At 36.1% G+C, this 16,373-nt stretch overlaps 1 protein-coding gene across 3 annotated transcripts in view; it reads right to left on the bottom strand.

The window, feature by feature from the left end:
• SATB1 (SATB homeobox 1) overlaps positions 1–16,373 on the bottom strand; it is a 74,118-nt gene that overhangs the window by 17,965 nt on the left and 39,780 nt on the right. For all 3 annotated transcript variants that reach the window (XM_069473284.1, XM_069473283.1, XM_069473282.1), the window contains exon 9: positions 11,058–11,213. In XM_069473284.1, the coding sequence (XP_069329385.1) occupies positions 11,058–11,213 (156 nt within the window). The remainder of the gene's footprint in view (positions 1–11,057; positions 11,214–16,373) is intronic.

Genomic DNA, 16,373 nt, shown 5'->3' on the forward strand with positions numbered 1-16,373 from the left:
CAGAGAAACTGGGACCACGACTCTGCAATTCTCAATGTTTTCTCTGAAAAATGTAGTATATGCACAAGTTGTTAGGTAAATCATCTGTGAGGTTGTAAATTAGCTACCATTACCCTATTTCTATCTGCTGTAGATAATCAGGAGCCATGCCCTCTAATTCCTTTCAGCTTGCAACAAAAACGTGAGCTACACTATAAATGATATTGATGACTTCAACAATGATGATGAAAAATGAAGACAGTGGGACCAGAAGAATGAAGTGTATTAAAGGGAACCACTTTTCCTCCTGTACATTTTCATGAGGATCTGAGAGCACTGGAGAAGCGCAGTAGCAGAATGCCTGAGGACAGCGGATAGAGTTGGGGCAGGATAAAATTTGTGAACTACACTTCTATGGAATCCTTACCTGTGACTTGTTAACAGACACATGAACAGTGTCCGCTTATTAAACAGGGACCTTGCAGGGTCCATAAATAAAATTAAAATATTTTATTTGGAAAGTAGGATTTTTGTAGTCTAATAAAATTTAATGAAAATATGTGTTCTTCCCTTGTACTCAGAATATTGAATATGCTCAAATTCCATATATACCACAGCATTCCTAAACAGCAACTCTTTTGGCCCTGTTTTCTGCTCCCTTTTGTATCAACAGGTGTACTACGCACAAAGACATCCAAACACACAAACTAGCTTGCAAACATGAAAAACTAGGGGATGATTTTTCACCCTGTAAGTGAAATCTTTCATTTGCAAAGGAATAACTCAGGGCTATTTTTAATGTCAAGCTTTATCAGTGATCACAAAATGTGATTCAACTTGCATGCTGGCCCCATCCCTAAGATATCTTGAAGTAGCTGTGCAAAAACTCTGGGGTTATTAAAGCAAGGGAAGTAATAATGAAGTCACAAGCTTTATTTACTGCCACTTTTCTTATTTCTTAGACTCATCGCCACACAATTATACTATGGATAGCAAATCCCATCTTGGGAATCCTAAAATACAAGTGACCGTGGTAGAGATGGCTTTATCTCACTGACGAACGAGGAGTATCTTCGTTTCTGGATTAGGAAGGATTCTGTGGTGATACCTGTACTCTGCAGGAGAGTGTTGTGATAGATGTGGGGATTGAATCAAATCTTTGACAGTAACTGCATCTTGTAAAATGACTGCAAAGTTAGATTAAGACTGTGTTAAATTAAAAAAAAGACCTAAATTACCATGTGTACTTTTAGCAGCTTAGATGGAAGAAGGGTTTTAACTAAAAGGCAAATACAGTACTTTATTTTCCCATTAAAGTGATATTCAAGGCAAAAGAAAGAAAGAATAGGCAGAAAAATGTTAGATTTTAAAATTGGAAAGTATCATGCAATAAACATAAAACACATGAAAAATAGCTGGGCTGAGACAGAAGAAAGTTCCAGAGAAAAATTAGGAAGCAAATATAGGAAAAAAAAAAAAAAGAACAGGAGGAAATTACTAAGCAAGAGGGAAAATGAATAAAGGAAACAAAAGAAAAAACCCACTATTCTTTGGAAAATTGTACCTCTCATCAGATAATAGGAATCACCACAGAATTCTAGGAAGCTTCTGAGCTAGGTTCATAACTGAAGTAGTAAAACAAAAATAAAGATAAAAAGAAAAAGATTGTATTTTATTTGGCATTAAAAGACACTAGGCCATGTCTATGTTTTAAATGTTCTCTAAAGTAGATTGTTGTGATTCTTCTCCAGAGGTATGATTCTAAATCACCACTGATCCTGACTCTTTCTCCTCTCTTAGCATTAGTTTTCCACCAGCTTATTTACCTTATTATGGCTCTAATACTTTAATTTTTTTTATGACTGGAGTCTTCTGAGGCTGATGATAACTTTGACCTTATACACTTACCTACTGTGCCCACACATTCTTCCAGGTCTCTCCAACATTTCTATAAACACAGAACTCAGTGGTTTTTAACTCTACCTTTCAAAATGATTCTGCAAATCAGCAAACCTCACTATGAAACAAAGTTCCTAACTGGGGTCATTTTTGTTTTTGGATTGCCTGGTATCTGACTATAAAGCCTAAAGTAAGGACTTTTCATTAAAAAAAAAAAATAAGGGGAACTGTCCTTTAGAAAACTACACATGCCCAATCTTAGAAATCCTTTCAGAATTTATGTTCAAATAAAAGACATAACACTGAAAAAATAAAAAGACATAGGGTCAAAGGGACATGATGCCCTCTACCAAAAAGAAAAAAAAAGGAAAAAAGAAATTCTTACAGAAAAAAATGGAAAGCTCAGTGGAGAATACAGTCTTTTTCCCATTTGAATTTTGGTAAACATGCAAAAATGGAATTTGATGAAGGTTTTGATAAAAGAACCTGGAAAAAACTAGGCAACTTCTCCATTTTTCTAGACACTTAATTTCTTTTGATTGCATTTTATTTTTATTTAAGCACATCTTACACACACATACATACCCCAACCCTTAAAAAAAAAAAAAAGGGCCCGAAATTTTAGTTACACCACATGTGGTTTTCATTTGTGAAAAATGAACAAGCTGTTTGTGGTTAAACTGTCTAATCGCCTGTTATCAATCTAGCACTGCATTCAAGATTTACAGGATACATCAGCTTCTGTGCCACATTAGCTGTAAAAAGGGGGGGGGGTGGGAGGAAAAAGGAGGAGGAGAGAGTTTATCCTGAGGAATAATATTTCCAATGCAGCCACACTCGCACTACATCTGGTTGTGCTGGTAGCGGCAGTTAAATTGAAATATTTCACAGCGTGTGTCAGAAACATGCAGAATGGTAATTATGACAGATCTGATTAAGCCGGAGTGCCACAAGCTCCCTGGCCAGCGCCGGTTGTGCAGGTGTGACCTTGTGCGTGCCTGCGTGTGTAAATAAAATTAATTACAAGCGAGAGGGTGAAGGCTTCAGTGACATCACAAAGCGGAGAAACTCCCAAGGGGGAGACCTAATGGAATATTTTCCCTCAGTCTAATAATACAGTTCATATTGACTTGAGGTAATTAGTGGGATCATTAAAGCAGTTTTCCCGGCGTATTTGGCTGCCTGATCAGATTAGTGAAAATGTTCTTCAGAACAAGCCCTGTGTGGTCTGCCAGAGAGGAGGAAATAAAAAGCAACAAAGCATATTTTGGAATGATAAGCAGCACTGGACTTTTACTCCAGCAAAAAATCTCTACTTCTCTCTGGAGCCTACAGATCTAACTGTCCTGTCCATTTTAATTCTTCTATTCAACTTGTGTATTCTTATACGCATTCTGAACTATTTCTTACGTTTCTCCTTTCCTTCTGTTAAATCAGACTGCTTTATCACTAAGAACCATCCCCAACTCCCCAACAAATCTCTTCTAAATAAGGCAATTTTAAAATTGGGGAAAAGTATCTGAAATGACTGCTTTACTGTTAACTGACGATATGGGACAATTGGGAGAGGCAAAAACGAAAAAACAGGGGAAGGAATGCCACTTGAAAGTCACCTGCTAAACAAAAGATTCCTCTCTTATGTAACACATAACATAGATTTAAGTATTTATTCCAATTTGGATCTCAAAATGGCTTTAGCATAGGACAAAGTTGGGACATATATTATTCCAGTGGAACAGAAAACAGAGCCCTCGTCAAGAAAAGGGCCATTTGTTTGAAAATACTCTATTGAGCATGCTCTACCTTGCCACTGGAATATGCCAAGCGCTGTCACAGATGGCAGGCTCTGACAGTTCCCATCCGTAGCGTCGATACTCGACAGTTCAGCACAAGATCAGTGACATTCTGTCTCATTAGAACCACGCTAATTATCACAGCTAGTTTCAGGGGAAACCATGTGTTGCAATGGTCAATTTGAAGGAGTCTGTGCATCAACAAACTGGTAATAAGGATCAGACACCTTATTATATGACAGCATGCTGCCTATGATCTGATTTACGGAATCAGAGGCACTGAGGCGGCCGAGGAGGCTGGCAGTTTATGAAACAGTGTGTTTAAACCCAATTCCTGAAGCATACTGGTTGAAAAGGGAATTGTTAAAAAAAAAAAAAAAATACACAAAGGCAACTGGAATAGTTGAATCACGAAATCAAAGGAGAATAGATTTTCTATTAGCATACAACAGAAGTAGATTAAGACTTAGGAAAAAAACCAACTTCATCAATTCGACAATTGTACGCCAACTCCACAAATGGTCTGGAACTTGTATTTTTACAAGATATTTAATTATAAATTAGAGAGTAGTTATATGTCTACTAATCTCTAAAATACAGATATATATTTTTAAATGGGTGGTCTATGATTTAATTGTATCATTTTGCTAAGCAAAAGAATTGCATGCTTAAAAGCATAACAAGTATACTTAGAAAAATGAATAATCTCTAACATTATTTTTTAAGATACTGAAGGTACTCTTGGCAGGGCAGAAAAAAATCTACACTAGTTTTGTATTACCAACATAAGTTCTTCCATCCTTCTAGCACCTTTCATTGATGTGAAATTTTAATGGTACAGTTTCTTCCAGAGATATTTTTCTATTTTCATTTTGCATAAATGCATTTTCATAGCTCATTCCATTTCATAAGGTCTTTATTTTCATTCCTCATGTGAGGAAAAAAGAAGATAAAGTTAAAATAAAACCTACCTTCATTATCAAAAACATAAACAGCAACTATTGAGACTTCTGAGAAAACACTTTGTCTTTTAACTGGATAGACTGTTAAAGGATTATATCAATGTTATAGTTCTGTGCTAAGTCTAACTGAATGACATTCAGTTTTAAGAATAATTCCTATTAAGAATAAAACCCTGTTGGTTTGCTTTCTACTCCCATTTTTGTTGATACCTTATCCTGTCCTGAAGAACTAACTCTTCAATTGTCAACACTGAATACAGAAGAACTTGCAAACAGAGAAACCTTCGTAGAATGTTCTTAGTTTATACTTTTCAGCTTATGCTAATATTTTAGGACAAAAGGTGGTCTCAGATTAAAGCAGATTTTATCAATACATAATTGGTATACCCATGTGTCAGAACATATACGCTGACTGAACTGCTGTAAAGTGACCACTCCTGTAGTGACCTTCCTTGCCTGTCCTCACATGGTGACCCTCTTTAAAGAATTAGCCCAATATTCACACATTGATTCCCTTCGAATCTTGTCTGAAATTTTTCTTGTGACATTTACTAAAGATGGAGAAACTAGGTTTCATGAGTTATGACTATATTTGTAACAGTTAAATTTATTAAGTGAGTCGAAGAGAAAAATGCATTTATGACTTTCAGTTAATCAATTTTTAATTTGGGGGAAAAAGTGAAAATTTTAAATTATTTGACAGTAGTAAAAAGATAATCAAAGATCTTCTGTTGAACTGATTAAAGCAGATAATACCAAGTGTCTAGGGGATAAAACATTTCTTTGCGTGACCTTTTAGCCAAAAATATGGTGGGCAAGTGTTCTATTTAGTAATTCTGGACCTTCTTGATCAAACCCTAGATTTTTCTAAAAAACATACACTTATTTTTAGAATGTAGAAATCTGAAAAGGACTTATATTCACGAAGATCCACAAATTTAACTAGCTCTTAAAAAATCATATAACACAATCATGTACCTTCAAACTATTAGATTATGTCAATATTTAAAGCCACTAATTTTAATAGTCCTGTCTGGCATTCACCTAAAAATATAAAGACAGGTCAACATTTTAGAAAACTGAATCCAATATGGATCCCCAACATTAAGACATAGAGATTTTGAGAGATGGCTACTAATACAGAATACCTTAAAATAGAAGAACAATTAATTTTACAACTTTCTCACTCAAGAATATAGCACATGGGCCTCCAAAAAGGTATGTTAAACTTAACACGGACAGAGGACAGATTGCTGAGATAAAGGGGTACACTCTGGGCTGTCTTACCTTTCTTCTCTTTCTCCCTACAAATGCTCCTCTTACCAACTCAGGCAAGCAGATTCAAGGGAAACCTAAGCTGTATCCCTTCCTCATGGTCTCCTCTACTAAGCTTAGAAAAACAAAAAAGAAGGAAAAGGACCCACTGGAGAAGGCGAAAGGGACAGCTCTCTCTTCATACCTGGCTGAAGAAACCCTTGTTTGCCCAAGAGAAGGGGCTCTGAGGTCACAATGTAAAGATCTTTCCACAGACTGCTACAAAAGGATGTGGCACCAGGAATAACAGAAACCGTGACTCTCAAATCTGCACAGGAGTGCCTTAAATAGGAAGGTACACAGGTGAAATCCTGTTGCAGCAAAGTCTGTTACATGAACCTTCCAAAAGAATGAATCAGCAGAGAGCTTCAAACTGTAGCTTCCATGAAGTGTAATTTAATTCTAACAAAATAAAAGATGCCTTCGCTAACATGCTAGAAATACAGAATGCAATGTCACTGCTTTCGTGATTTTATTCCTGGATTTTGTCACTATAGATTCCTATTGCCAGCAATGAAAATCACATTTTTAGCCCTATTTCTAGCCACATTGATTTGTGACATATGTCTTACTTGTATTTAAGACATCCAATTACCATCTAAGAATTTGAAAACCTAAAGGTCAGAATGACGCTTTTTTTAACCTACAAACCCAAGGAGCACTGAAATGTTCTTTTTCTGTTTATTTCCCTCTTTCTCTCTCATCCTAGAGGGCCTGAATCTCAATGACAAAAGGGAAAAGTAGATGGAAGAAAGAAAAAGGCTTTTAAGTTATTTACTGTCTTCTACTAGTTGTGCTCTTTTTGCAGAGTCAGAAATCCTCTTTTTTTAGTGTTGAAAACCCTACCTATCAATCAGTTGAAGTTGCAGCAGCCAAAGTGTCCTCTAACTCGTAGAGACTGCAAACAATTATACTGAAAGTACGTTCAGTCAAATAGAATTTTCATCATCTAGCTGCTTTACCTAACAGAAATACCCTGTTCAATAAAGCACTAGAGAGAAATCATTTTCTAAACACAAGTGGTGATGCGGTGCAGCTCTGTAAAAGCCCTTTACTCTCTCACTGCACTACTGTATCTGCAAGCTCCACCTATGCAAACACGAAAATCAATGTAACAATTCGATATACAAGGCAAGGCCTACAGCACTGCTAATGTCCCCTTGCTGGACACACACCTTAAGTCTCAAAGCTCTCAAGGGGTTTGCTGTGGAATAAAATTAGATTCCAACATCTGCCACCATTAAGGAAAAAATTCCATTTCCATCTCCCATATGAAAACACTATAACCAATGAACAGTAACTGAACCTTGATACCGTAATGGTTATTACCGAAATCAACTATTTTTTTTAAACAGTAAAATTAGCAAATTCTGCTCTCATAATTATTTGAATGTTATCAGACTAAATGTTTGATAAAATTCCAATATGATTCACTTGGAAAAACTGCTGCTTATTTGAATACCCAGAATATAAAGTGTATTCATTTGGAGCTATTCACATTATGTTTAAAGCGTATCATCTTTTTAAAGTTTGCATTAGCTTGCTTTCCTAACCAAGCACAAAAAGTAGCCTACCTTCAGGTTTTACTTGCATATTTTATTCAGACGTTTCTATTAGAGTTAAAAACAATCTCATATCTATTATTCATTGAAGAGAAGAGATAATATAATACATGTGAAATGGTGGAATCTACATGAGTTGGTTTCTTTTACTGAAAATACTGTGTGCATTAGTCACTGCAGGCACGCTTTACCTTTTAAAATGAAAGGTATTTTAGATACATAAATACATGATAAATAAATCACCCTTACCCATGTGGAGGACCGAACATCTTGCTTAGCACTTTATAAAATGTTACTATTTGTATATAGTGCTGTATAACTTAAAAGCTCTTTTGCAAACGTTACAGCATGTGATCTCCTCCCATCATGAAAGCCTCTTGGGTTCAAAAAAGTTACATTTTCTTAATATTACAGCGTCAGCGACAGACCCTGGGATATAGCTAGCCTCCTCTGATTTCTCCACCACATACACCCACCTCTGTCAGGCATAAAGCCTGGACTCTGAGGGCTCTGTGTTGGTGAGAACCTGTGTTCCATGACCACGTCACTGTAGACGGGAAAGCCCTCACTGTTTCTCTGTTTCTATCAATTAGTCCAGCAATCCTAATTCCTCTTTCCTGGAGCAGGGTATAACCTCACTACTGATACTGCCTTGAACCCTGAAGAAATACTAAAATAGGAGGGAAATGCAGAGAATTTGGAGTTGGCTTAAGTATTTATTAGTTGAATGACCCTCGTGTAAAATGAGAAATATAATGATAGGGTTACCAAATTAAATGTAGATAACATATAATGCATGATAGGGTCTAGCATGAAAAAGCTGATGGTTAAGCCAACCCAGACAACCAGGGTGAGACACAGAAGCAGCTGGAGGTAGATGGGCTGAGACAGAAGCGACTCTGGTTCCTCCCGCTGCACCCGCACTTCCTCCTGGGGGGCGGCGGCTGCATTCTGACAAGCCCTGGTACACGTATCTGAGGCGTCAATAACCATTTTAGAATTTTGACCATGAAAAGGGTCAGTCAGATTTGAAGATTTTCGTGTTTTTTCTGTTTCCTTCACAAATGTCATGGCAGGAGAACAGAACTTAAGTCAATGAGCACCTTTCCTTATTAAGCCAGGTTTCCTCTGTTAGTAATACATACAGGTTTTAGACTGTCTCCTTGTTAAGTAATCGCCAATCTTTGTACACATTCTCAAAAACAGCGTAGTGCTAACATCTACACTGAACAACTAAAGAAGACTACAAAAATGCTCTGCCAGGAAGTTAGAGTCAATGAGAATTTAGGAAAAACTGTCCAGAGGGATGAAAGTTAACAGTCTGCCTGACTCACAGCCTACAACTGACCCCTTTTGGATTCTCTCTCGACCACTGAGGGGATCAGCTAAAAGCTTTCAGGGTTTTGGGAAACACACCATCACAGCAGATGCTTAGAAGCTGCCCTTGACACTGTGACACAGAGCCTCAGGAGTGGCTGTGCAGGACAGGGTACAAAGAGCAAGGATATTTAAAAACTCCTCAGAACATCACTTACATGACATTATCAGCCAACCGCTGCTACGGTCTGGATAGTTCCAAAATCAGTAATTCAGCCCAGGTGGGGAGAATCTGGGGTATCATTTAAAAGAATGAATTCAAAGGTAGCAAAGGAGCTGTTAACCACAGGGAGCTATGCTACAGTCAGAAAGAAAAATGGGGACAGGGGATTGGTCGAATTAAATGACAGATGACAGGCAACTAAATGACAATTACTGAAAAGTTTTAATATTAAATTTGTTTGTTTTAAGGCTGACCCTTATCATAATAATATACATGTCTAGTTTCTCCATTTTGTAGATTTGGGGAAAGTGTCTGGTCCTTGCAGGAATACAATCTGTTAGTTCTTGATAATTGGACAGGTCAGGGGAAAAAAAGATGTAGGATCAGAAAGAAAGGCAAGATAATATATATTTAAATATGAGATCCTCATCATAATTAGACTAAATAGCCCAAACAAGAATGTGCGGGGTGGGTGGGTAGGTGGGGGGGTAAAGTGAGAACAGGACATTTCTCCTTAATGCATAGTCTTGGCATGTAAATGAAGACATCTGAAGAAGCACACAGGTTTAAAGCGGCTCTAACATTCTATCATAATTAGAAACATTTCAAGAGCCCTGTAATTTCCAATCAAAATTACAGTAATTTCCGATATACAAGCCATGATTCATGACAGAATTTTACATTCCATGAGAGATTACGGTGGCCTGATGTATGACACGCTGAGTACAGCACTAACATAAACAATTCAGTTTAATGTTTAAACAGCACTTGATGTTTAGAATCTCACAATAAAAGAAACATATTATTGTAGAAATTATCACTTTGACAGTGATTGAAGGGTAGGCAGGCATGTGGCCTATAAAGCTATAATTTTTACAGTCCACAGCTTGAGTTTAATCATTTTTATATAACATTTCCAAGATATCCCTTAAGTATTTCATCCAGCCTATAACTTAAACAAGAACAACATTTTCCTAAAGCAAAACTCCCATCAAGTAACACTATTAACATTGACAGAGTAAAATTTTAGGAAAAGCCAAAAAGGTATTATATCATAACTACCTCATATCGTAAATACTCCCAGGATTATATATTTTGTCAGAAGTTCACAACAGCCAGGCTGTTTTATAAAAGAAGTTTCATTAATGATAATGAAAATACACTTGTGTAAAATTCCAAGTTGTTAAAATCTCACCTGGAGCCCTTGATTGCCTCTAAATCTCACCTTGAGAGTATTATCAAATCCTTTTTGAAGGGGAAGAGAATTTAGTGTTCTTCTGGACGTTTAAAAAGTATTCTTGGCTTTGGAGAAGGGTTTATAGATAATTGTAACTTTGTTCACATAGATGATTCTACTTCTGATGAACATAAATTATCAAAATATGATGATTATGCTGATAAAAGACTACATTATCTATCCTTTGTTTTTATCTTGTTTTGTAGAAATTTGCAACTTTTCCAATTCAAGTTTATTCAGTTATAATTCATCAGAGTTGGACAACTTTTCTAATTGTAATTCAATTTTTGTGTCTTACAGAAAAACTAAAATCATTACTATGCAAAGATACGTGTGTGTATGCCAGTTTGTTAGTAAGTGTACCTAGTAGCTTCATATAGCCAAGTTGGAACACAAGAAACTCTATGTTTGTAGTACTTTAGAATGGAAATCCAGGCCATCTAAATAATAATGAAACAATATTAATTCAAGTTATCTATTCTATTACAATGACCAGAGTGAGAAACTTTCTAAACATTATAATATCCTTCTTCTGAAACAACTATTTAATTGATTCAGGGATTTACTGAGAAATCCTTGGTTTGAGGAGTGGCTATTGACCAAATATCTATGACCTGAATTTGAATACTGTTCCATTTTAGAGCTCTGTAAATAATCCTGGAGATAGTGGCCTCTTAGTTGTAAGTTCATATTGAAAATAGATACTTTTTTTAATGAAAATTCCAATGGCATCACAGATAAACATTCTCAATGCCTAACAGAGGCTCTTACCTGGCTTTTGGTTGCTGCAACCTTTGCAAACAGTGCTTGGGACACTTTAGCGCGCTTCATTTCCTGCTGAATCTCATCATAAATGGAAGCATTAATGTTCATGGTATTGTTCTCTGGTTTCCCATTCCTCTCAGTGGCAATAGTAGCTGTTTTCACCTACAAAACATTTTGAACATGGCTGTCATTTTTCATTGGCCAAATTGTTTTGAAGCTTCTCAGGCTCAGCATCCAAACTGGACATTGTTGCTCCTTTTATGATCAAGGTGATCAACAGTGCAGTCATTCAACATTAGTTATTGCCCTGAGATCAGATTGCTTAAGTTAAGGAAGTCACATTGTCACAGGTGATTGCATCCGTAATATGACAGCAACTGCCAGCTGACAACCAGGAATTATAATGCCATAAAGTAAGTTTTCTGGAAAACAGAATAGTTTCAAAGACTTGAAAACCCTAAACTAATTGTCTCCCAATTACCCTGCATTGCAATCCTAACAAAGGAAATTCACAATTAAAATTATAATGCACAGTACTGTATCTTCGCTGGGTACCCAGTGCCTAACAGACAATTGCATCACCAATAGCTATTACATACTATGGCCTTTTTAATTTTAGACTCTTTTTTATGCCTTTTCCTCTTATGTTTCATTTTAAAAATCTTCCATAACAAAGCCATTTGCGGAACTGCATATTTAAATCTTCTATCCATCCATGAAACAGGTACAGCGCCTTGCTTAATTATCATAAAGGCTGGTTGCATTTTACACGTGCATGTCCAAGCTGTTCTGTATAATTATGTCATCTTTTCCTGGCACCCCTGTATATAACTATTTCCTTTTGACTTGTGGAATCAGACAATAAGAAAATGTTTCACAATATTTAATAGAACAATACTGTAAGTTACACAAAATATATAATCAGTGACTTTACAAATATATTCAAAATGTATAATCTTGAGTGAAAAATTAATATCAGTGCCTTTGGTAATAATGATAAGCAGATAACAGCAGGAAAATGCCACAAAATTTTAGGGGAAAAATAAAATCAACCTCAAAATTTATTAATTTTTAAAATTATTATTAATTTTTAAAACTCCAAATTTAATTTTTATTATTCAGTGTATGAACCAGCCTGGAAAACTTACATATGAACTATGTAGCTAATTTTTTACTGGGAAATCGATGAAAATATAAATGAAAAATTACTACAGATAGAGAACCATGTTTCTTTCAGCAAAATGCTCGAATCAAGGACCTCATTTCTTTGGGTACTTTACAGAACTCAGGTGTTTTGTCCTCTAGAAACTTACCATCCTGGACAGCTTCTCACATAAACTATGAACAATAGAAAATGAACTGCATTTTAGGATAAACAAATAAGTTTTTGGCATTAAATGACATACCCTTCTAGTCAAGCCACAAGTCTTCCAAGTTTATTTCACCCTGTCCCCAAAATATTTGGTATGAAAAGAGGGGCAAACATTACTCTATTCAATTCTCTATACTTAGAGGGTAAATATGAGTCCCCTTTAAAATGTACCTTCTAAACCCCTTTAACTTCTAGCCGGTTAGCAAAATAATTCACCTCTTGGTTATCTTGAGAAGGGAGGTAATTTCCTCCACCATGACACTACCCTTCTAAGCGTTGAAAAGACAATCCCATGAACTGGCTGGACCACAGGCCTGAAGAGGACACAGCAGGTGAGGCAGGACCAACCCATGAGGCCTCCACTGCCTCCCTTAAACTACCAACCGGAGACAGGAACAAGGCAAGAGTTTAGGCTAGATCTCCAGGGTTCCCTTGCTCGCTCTGTGACTGTAGTAAGCAAGGGCACTCACAGAGGTGTATTAATGACTGGAGGCCACGAAGAACACACATAGGGCTTTGAAGCAATAATCTGCTAAACACCACTTTAGGAGCCAGAAGAGTTACCGCATTACCATAAATTGCCCACAAAGTTGCTTTGGTGAGATTCGAAACTTTGCTCTGGGGTGGTCTTGCTTTGAGGCAGAGGGATAAATTTGATCACACCATGGGGTCCCTTTTAATACCTATTTTTCTCACTGCTTAAATGAAAGAGAAAAGAAAAGCCATTTCAATTGCTTTGAAAATTGAATGTTATGGAAATGGGGGCACCAAGTCCAGTGCCTTGGAAGAAAACAGTTCCTTGGTAGCAATCTGCTTAGCAATAGCTAAGAGCAGCAGGCTTTGGGGACTTGGTGTTTCGGTCTGCTTTTAAAATAATTTTCATTCTTTTGTAAAAACTATGTTGAAGAATTTATCTTTGAGGTGGGCTATAATCATTTGTCTTAACCCTGTGATCTCCTTTCCAAAAATTTCTTTGGTTAATTTTTTTATTATAAACAATTATAACTTGAGCCAAAAAGCAAGAATTCTGAATCATAAAAAAAATCAAATAATCATTTCCTAATAGCCCACACTGTCAAAACAGAAGTGGAAAACAAGTACATATGAAAACTTTAAAAACTATAAAGTTAAAAAGTCTCTCTGTATTACTCATTTTAAAAATATTTAAAAAGCTCTTCTTTACCATCTTGTTGGCCCAGATATGCATCTTATCAAAGATAAGCTATTAGAATTCTGGAATCACATTTTTTTCCTAAACACAAGCTATTGCTTAAGGGGAACTGACTTGGATAGCTTTTCAAAAATATGAAAGCTGAATTTTTCCCCAGGTAAAAAATGGAAACAAAAATCTTTTATACCTCACTCTACTAAGTACTATTTTAGCATAGTACAAAAAAAATCTTCTTTAATCCTGGTTTAGCTTTTAATATTATATCACACATTAAAATTCATAAAGTAGTTCATTCCAGGCAAAACAAACTACTCTTCAGTTCTTCTCCGCAAATAGCTCAAGAGGTAAAATAAATGCAGTTGCTTTCAGAATAGCTTTTATCAAGGTAGGGTGTACTACTCCATTATTAAGGTGGCGCCAGAGAAGCAGTTAAGAATTGGAGCTTCTACTATTTATCCTTCCATGTGGGGAGAGGGTGCAGCACCAGGGTCTGCTTTTTATTTCGCTGAAATTCTGCAGTAGAACACAAATCTTGCATGAAAATTCTTTTGCTTCTTCATGGGTTGCTAAAAGCACCAAATCAAACTTTTAGGTTACAAAAGATGAACTCTTCTCTGGCCTTGATTGGTCAATGTGCTACTCACTGATGCATGAGGAAATGCCTGCAAGCACACTGCTCTCAAATGTACGAAATTAAAGTTTTATGTAGTTTCAATAATTATGATAATGAAGGCTGACATTTATTAGTTGTTTATTATGTGCTGGGCATTGTGTTAATGTATGTTAACTTCTTAACCTGCATAACAACCCTAAGTAGGTACTATGATTGCCCTATTTTAAAATTGAGAAACTCTTAAAACAAAGAGGTTAAATAATTTGTCCATGGGGTAAGGCTGAGATCTGAACTTAAGTTTGTCTGATGCTAGTGCTTAGAAACCACAGAGTTGTACCGAGCTCATGATGTTATACAGGCCTTCTTTACTTGGAAAAAATTCTTACTTTTCAAAATAGGCTGGATTTGCTTTTTGGTGGTCCTTTGGTAAATCTAGCTCATTAATGTCTAATTTTTAATTAAGATCCAACCTAAATTTATTTTCCAAGGTATGCAAACTATAATTGTTTTCTTAGTAATGTTGTGTAAGAAATGTTGTATTCTCTGGATGTTTATTGGTGATGGAAAATATTTTCCACTCTCAAATATTTATATATTAATATTGTCTATAGGGCCATGGTTTAATCTTCTTAGAGATTTCTTTATTCTTTAGGAACAATAATAATTTTCCAAATCTAGACTTTAGAAGTCCTCTAGGTTTTAAAAGATGACTATTAATGGGAAGCATTTCACAAGCACATAAGTGAGATCTTAAAATGATATTGTTCAAAGGATTCATAATAAATAAAACTTTTATCAAGTGTGAAGTTCCTGCCTGTAACTGAATCTGAAATCAAGATGAACCTATGTTTCATTATAATATAAAGGGATTTGTTGTAAAGAGATGGAACAGTGCAACTATCAGATAGTGTATTCCTTACATGACCTTTATAAATTTTCTAAAGCATTTGTTGTAAAACAACGTATCTCACTTTAGAAGGAACTAAAGATATAAAGAGATGTAAAAAATGAAGGAAAAAAAAGAATGGTATAATTCATGTGAAAATTCTAACTTGATAGTTATATGCTTTCAAACAGTCTTATGGTAACAGAAATTGTTAAATTAATTTAACTCCAAAAGTCATACATATTAAAATACACAAAACCAAGATAAGCATACAGCTAAGGTAGAAATCATCACTTAAAACTGAACTGTTGTGTACAACAGATCATTTTCAGAAAATAATCATTAATTATTATTAATAAAATTCTTCTAATAAACTCATCAGGAAAGTTTGCAAAGCATAGTCAGAAAAGAAACCTTTTAGAAAACCAGGGAACCTTGCAGGGGTGGGTGGTTCTCCCAGATATTTTTATATGAACAAAGTTTGGAAGGGGCTATTTCATCCACAACCTCAGAAACACCATTGTCCAGCGTCTTCCCAAGTGAATCTTTTGTTAAACATTTATTTCATCAGGACAATGTTCTCCTATCTGTTCCTCTTCCCAATGTAACAATAAAACTTCCTATCCTCTATGACAAACAGAAAAAAATCCCCAAGTTCCATTTCCCCCTTGCTAAAGCAGATTTGTTTGTATTTTGAGGAGGTTGTTTGAGATAGAGGAAAGAGCAACAGATCTAACAGAGGATTTCAAAACTTGTACTAAACCCTAGACTTGGTTTTCTCATTTTTCTCCTAGCAAAAGGCTGGGATGAGAATTCAGCAAATGAATGTATGTAAAGGTGCTTAGAAAACTGTGAACCATTATCAAGTGCAAGATATTCTTACTGCTCAAATTAGAGCATGTAAAGTTGTGAAAATATGCTTTTAGCAAACAGGTCTGGCCCAGAGCCTACTGCCTCAGGCAGAGGACAAAACACATGGCATGGCTGCCCCTACTGGGGTACAAACAAGGGATACCTCTGCATAAGCAGCATCTCACCTGGGCTGGACCAGCCAAGAGCTCTGGTGTTTTCTGAAGCTGGTCTAGGTGTGCCCAGGTGAGGTATTCCTGGAACTATAACTGGGGCCTGAATAGCCAGGGAAGTCCCTTTTTGAAGATGACTTAGAATCCAAGCCTCTCAATAGCTGGGGTCCTTAGTCTGGTATGCCCGGGGGCATTCCAAAATCACCTTATATATGATTTACACTCTACAAGGAGCTGGAAGTCTCCCAGGCCTAAAGG

Source organism: Eulemur rufifrons, chromosome 7 (assembly GCF_041146395.1).
Source record: "Eulemur rufifrons isolate Redbay chromosome 7, OSU_ERuf_1, whole genome shotgun sequence".
Taxonomy (NCBI): domain Eukaryota; kingdom Metazoa; phylum Chordata; class Mammalia; order Primates; family Lemuridae; genus Eulemur; species Eulemur rufifrons.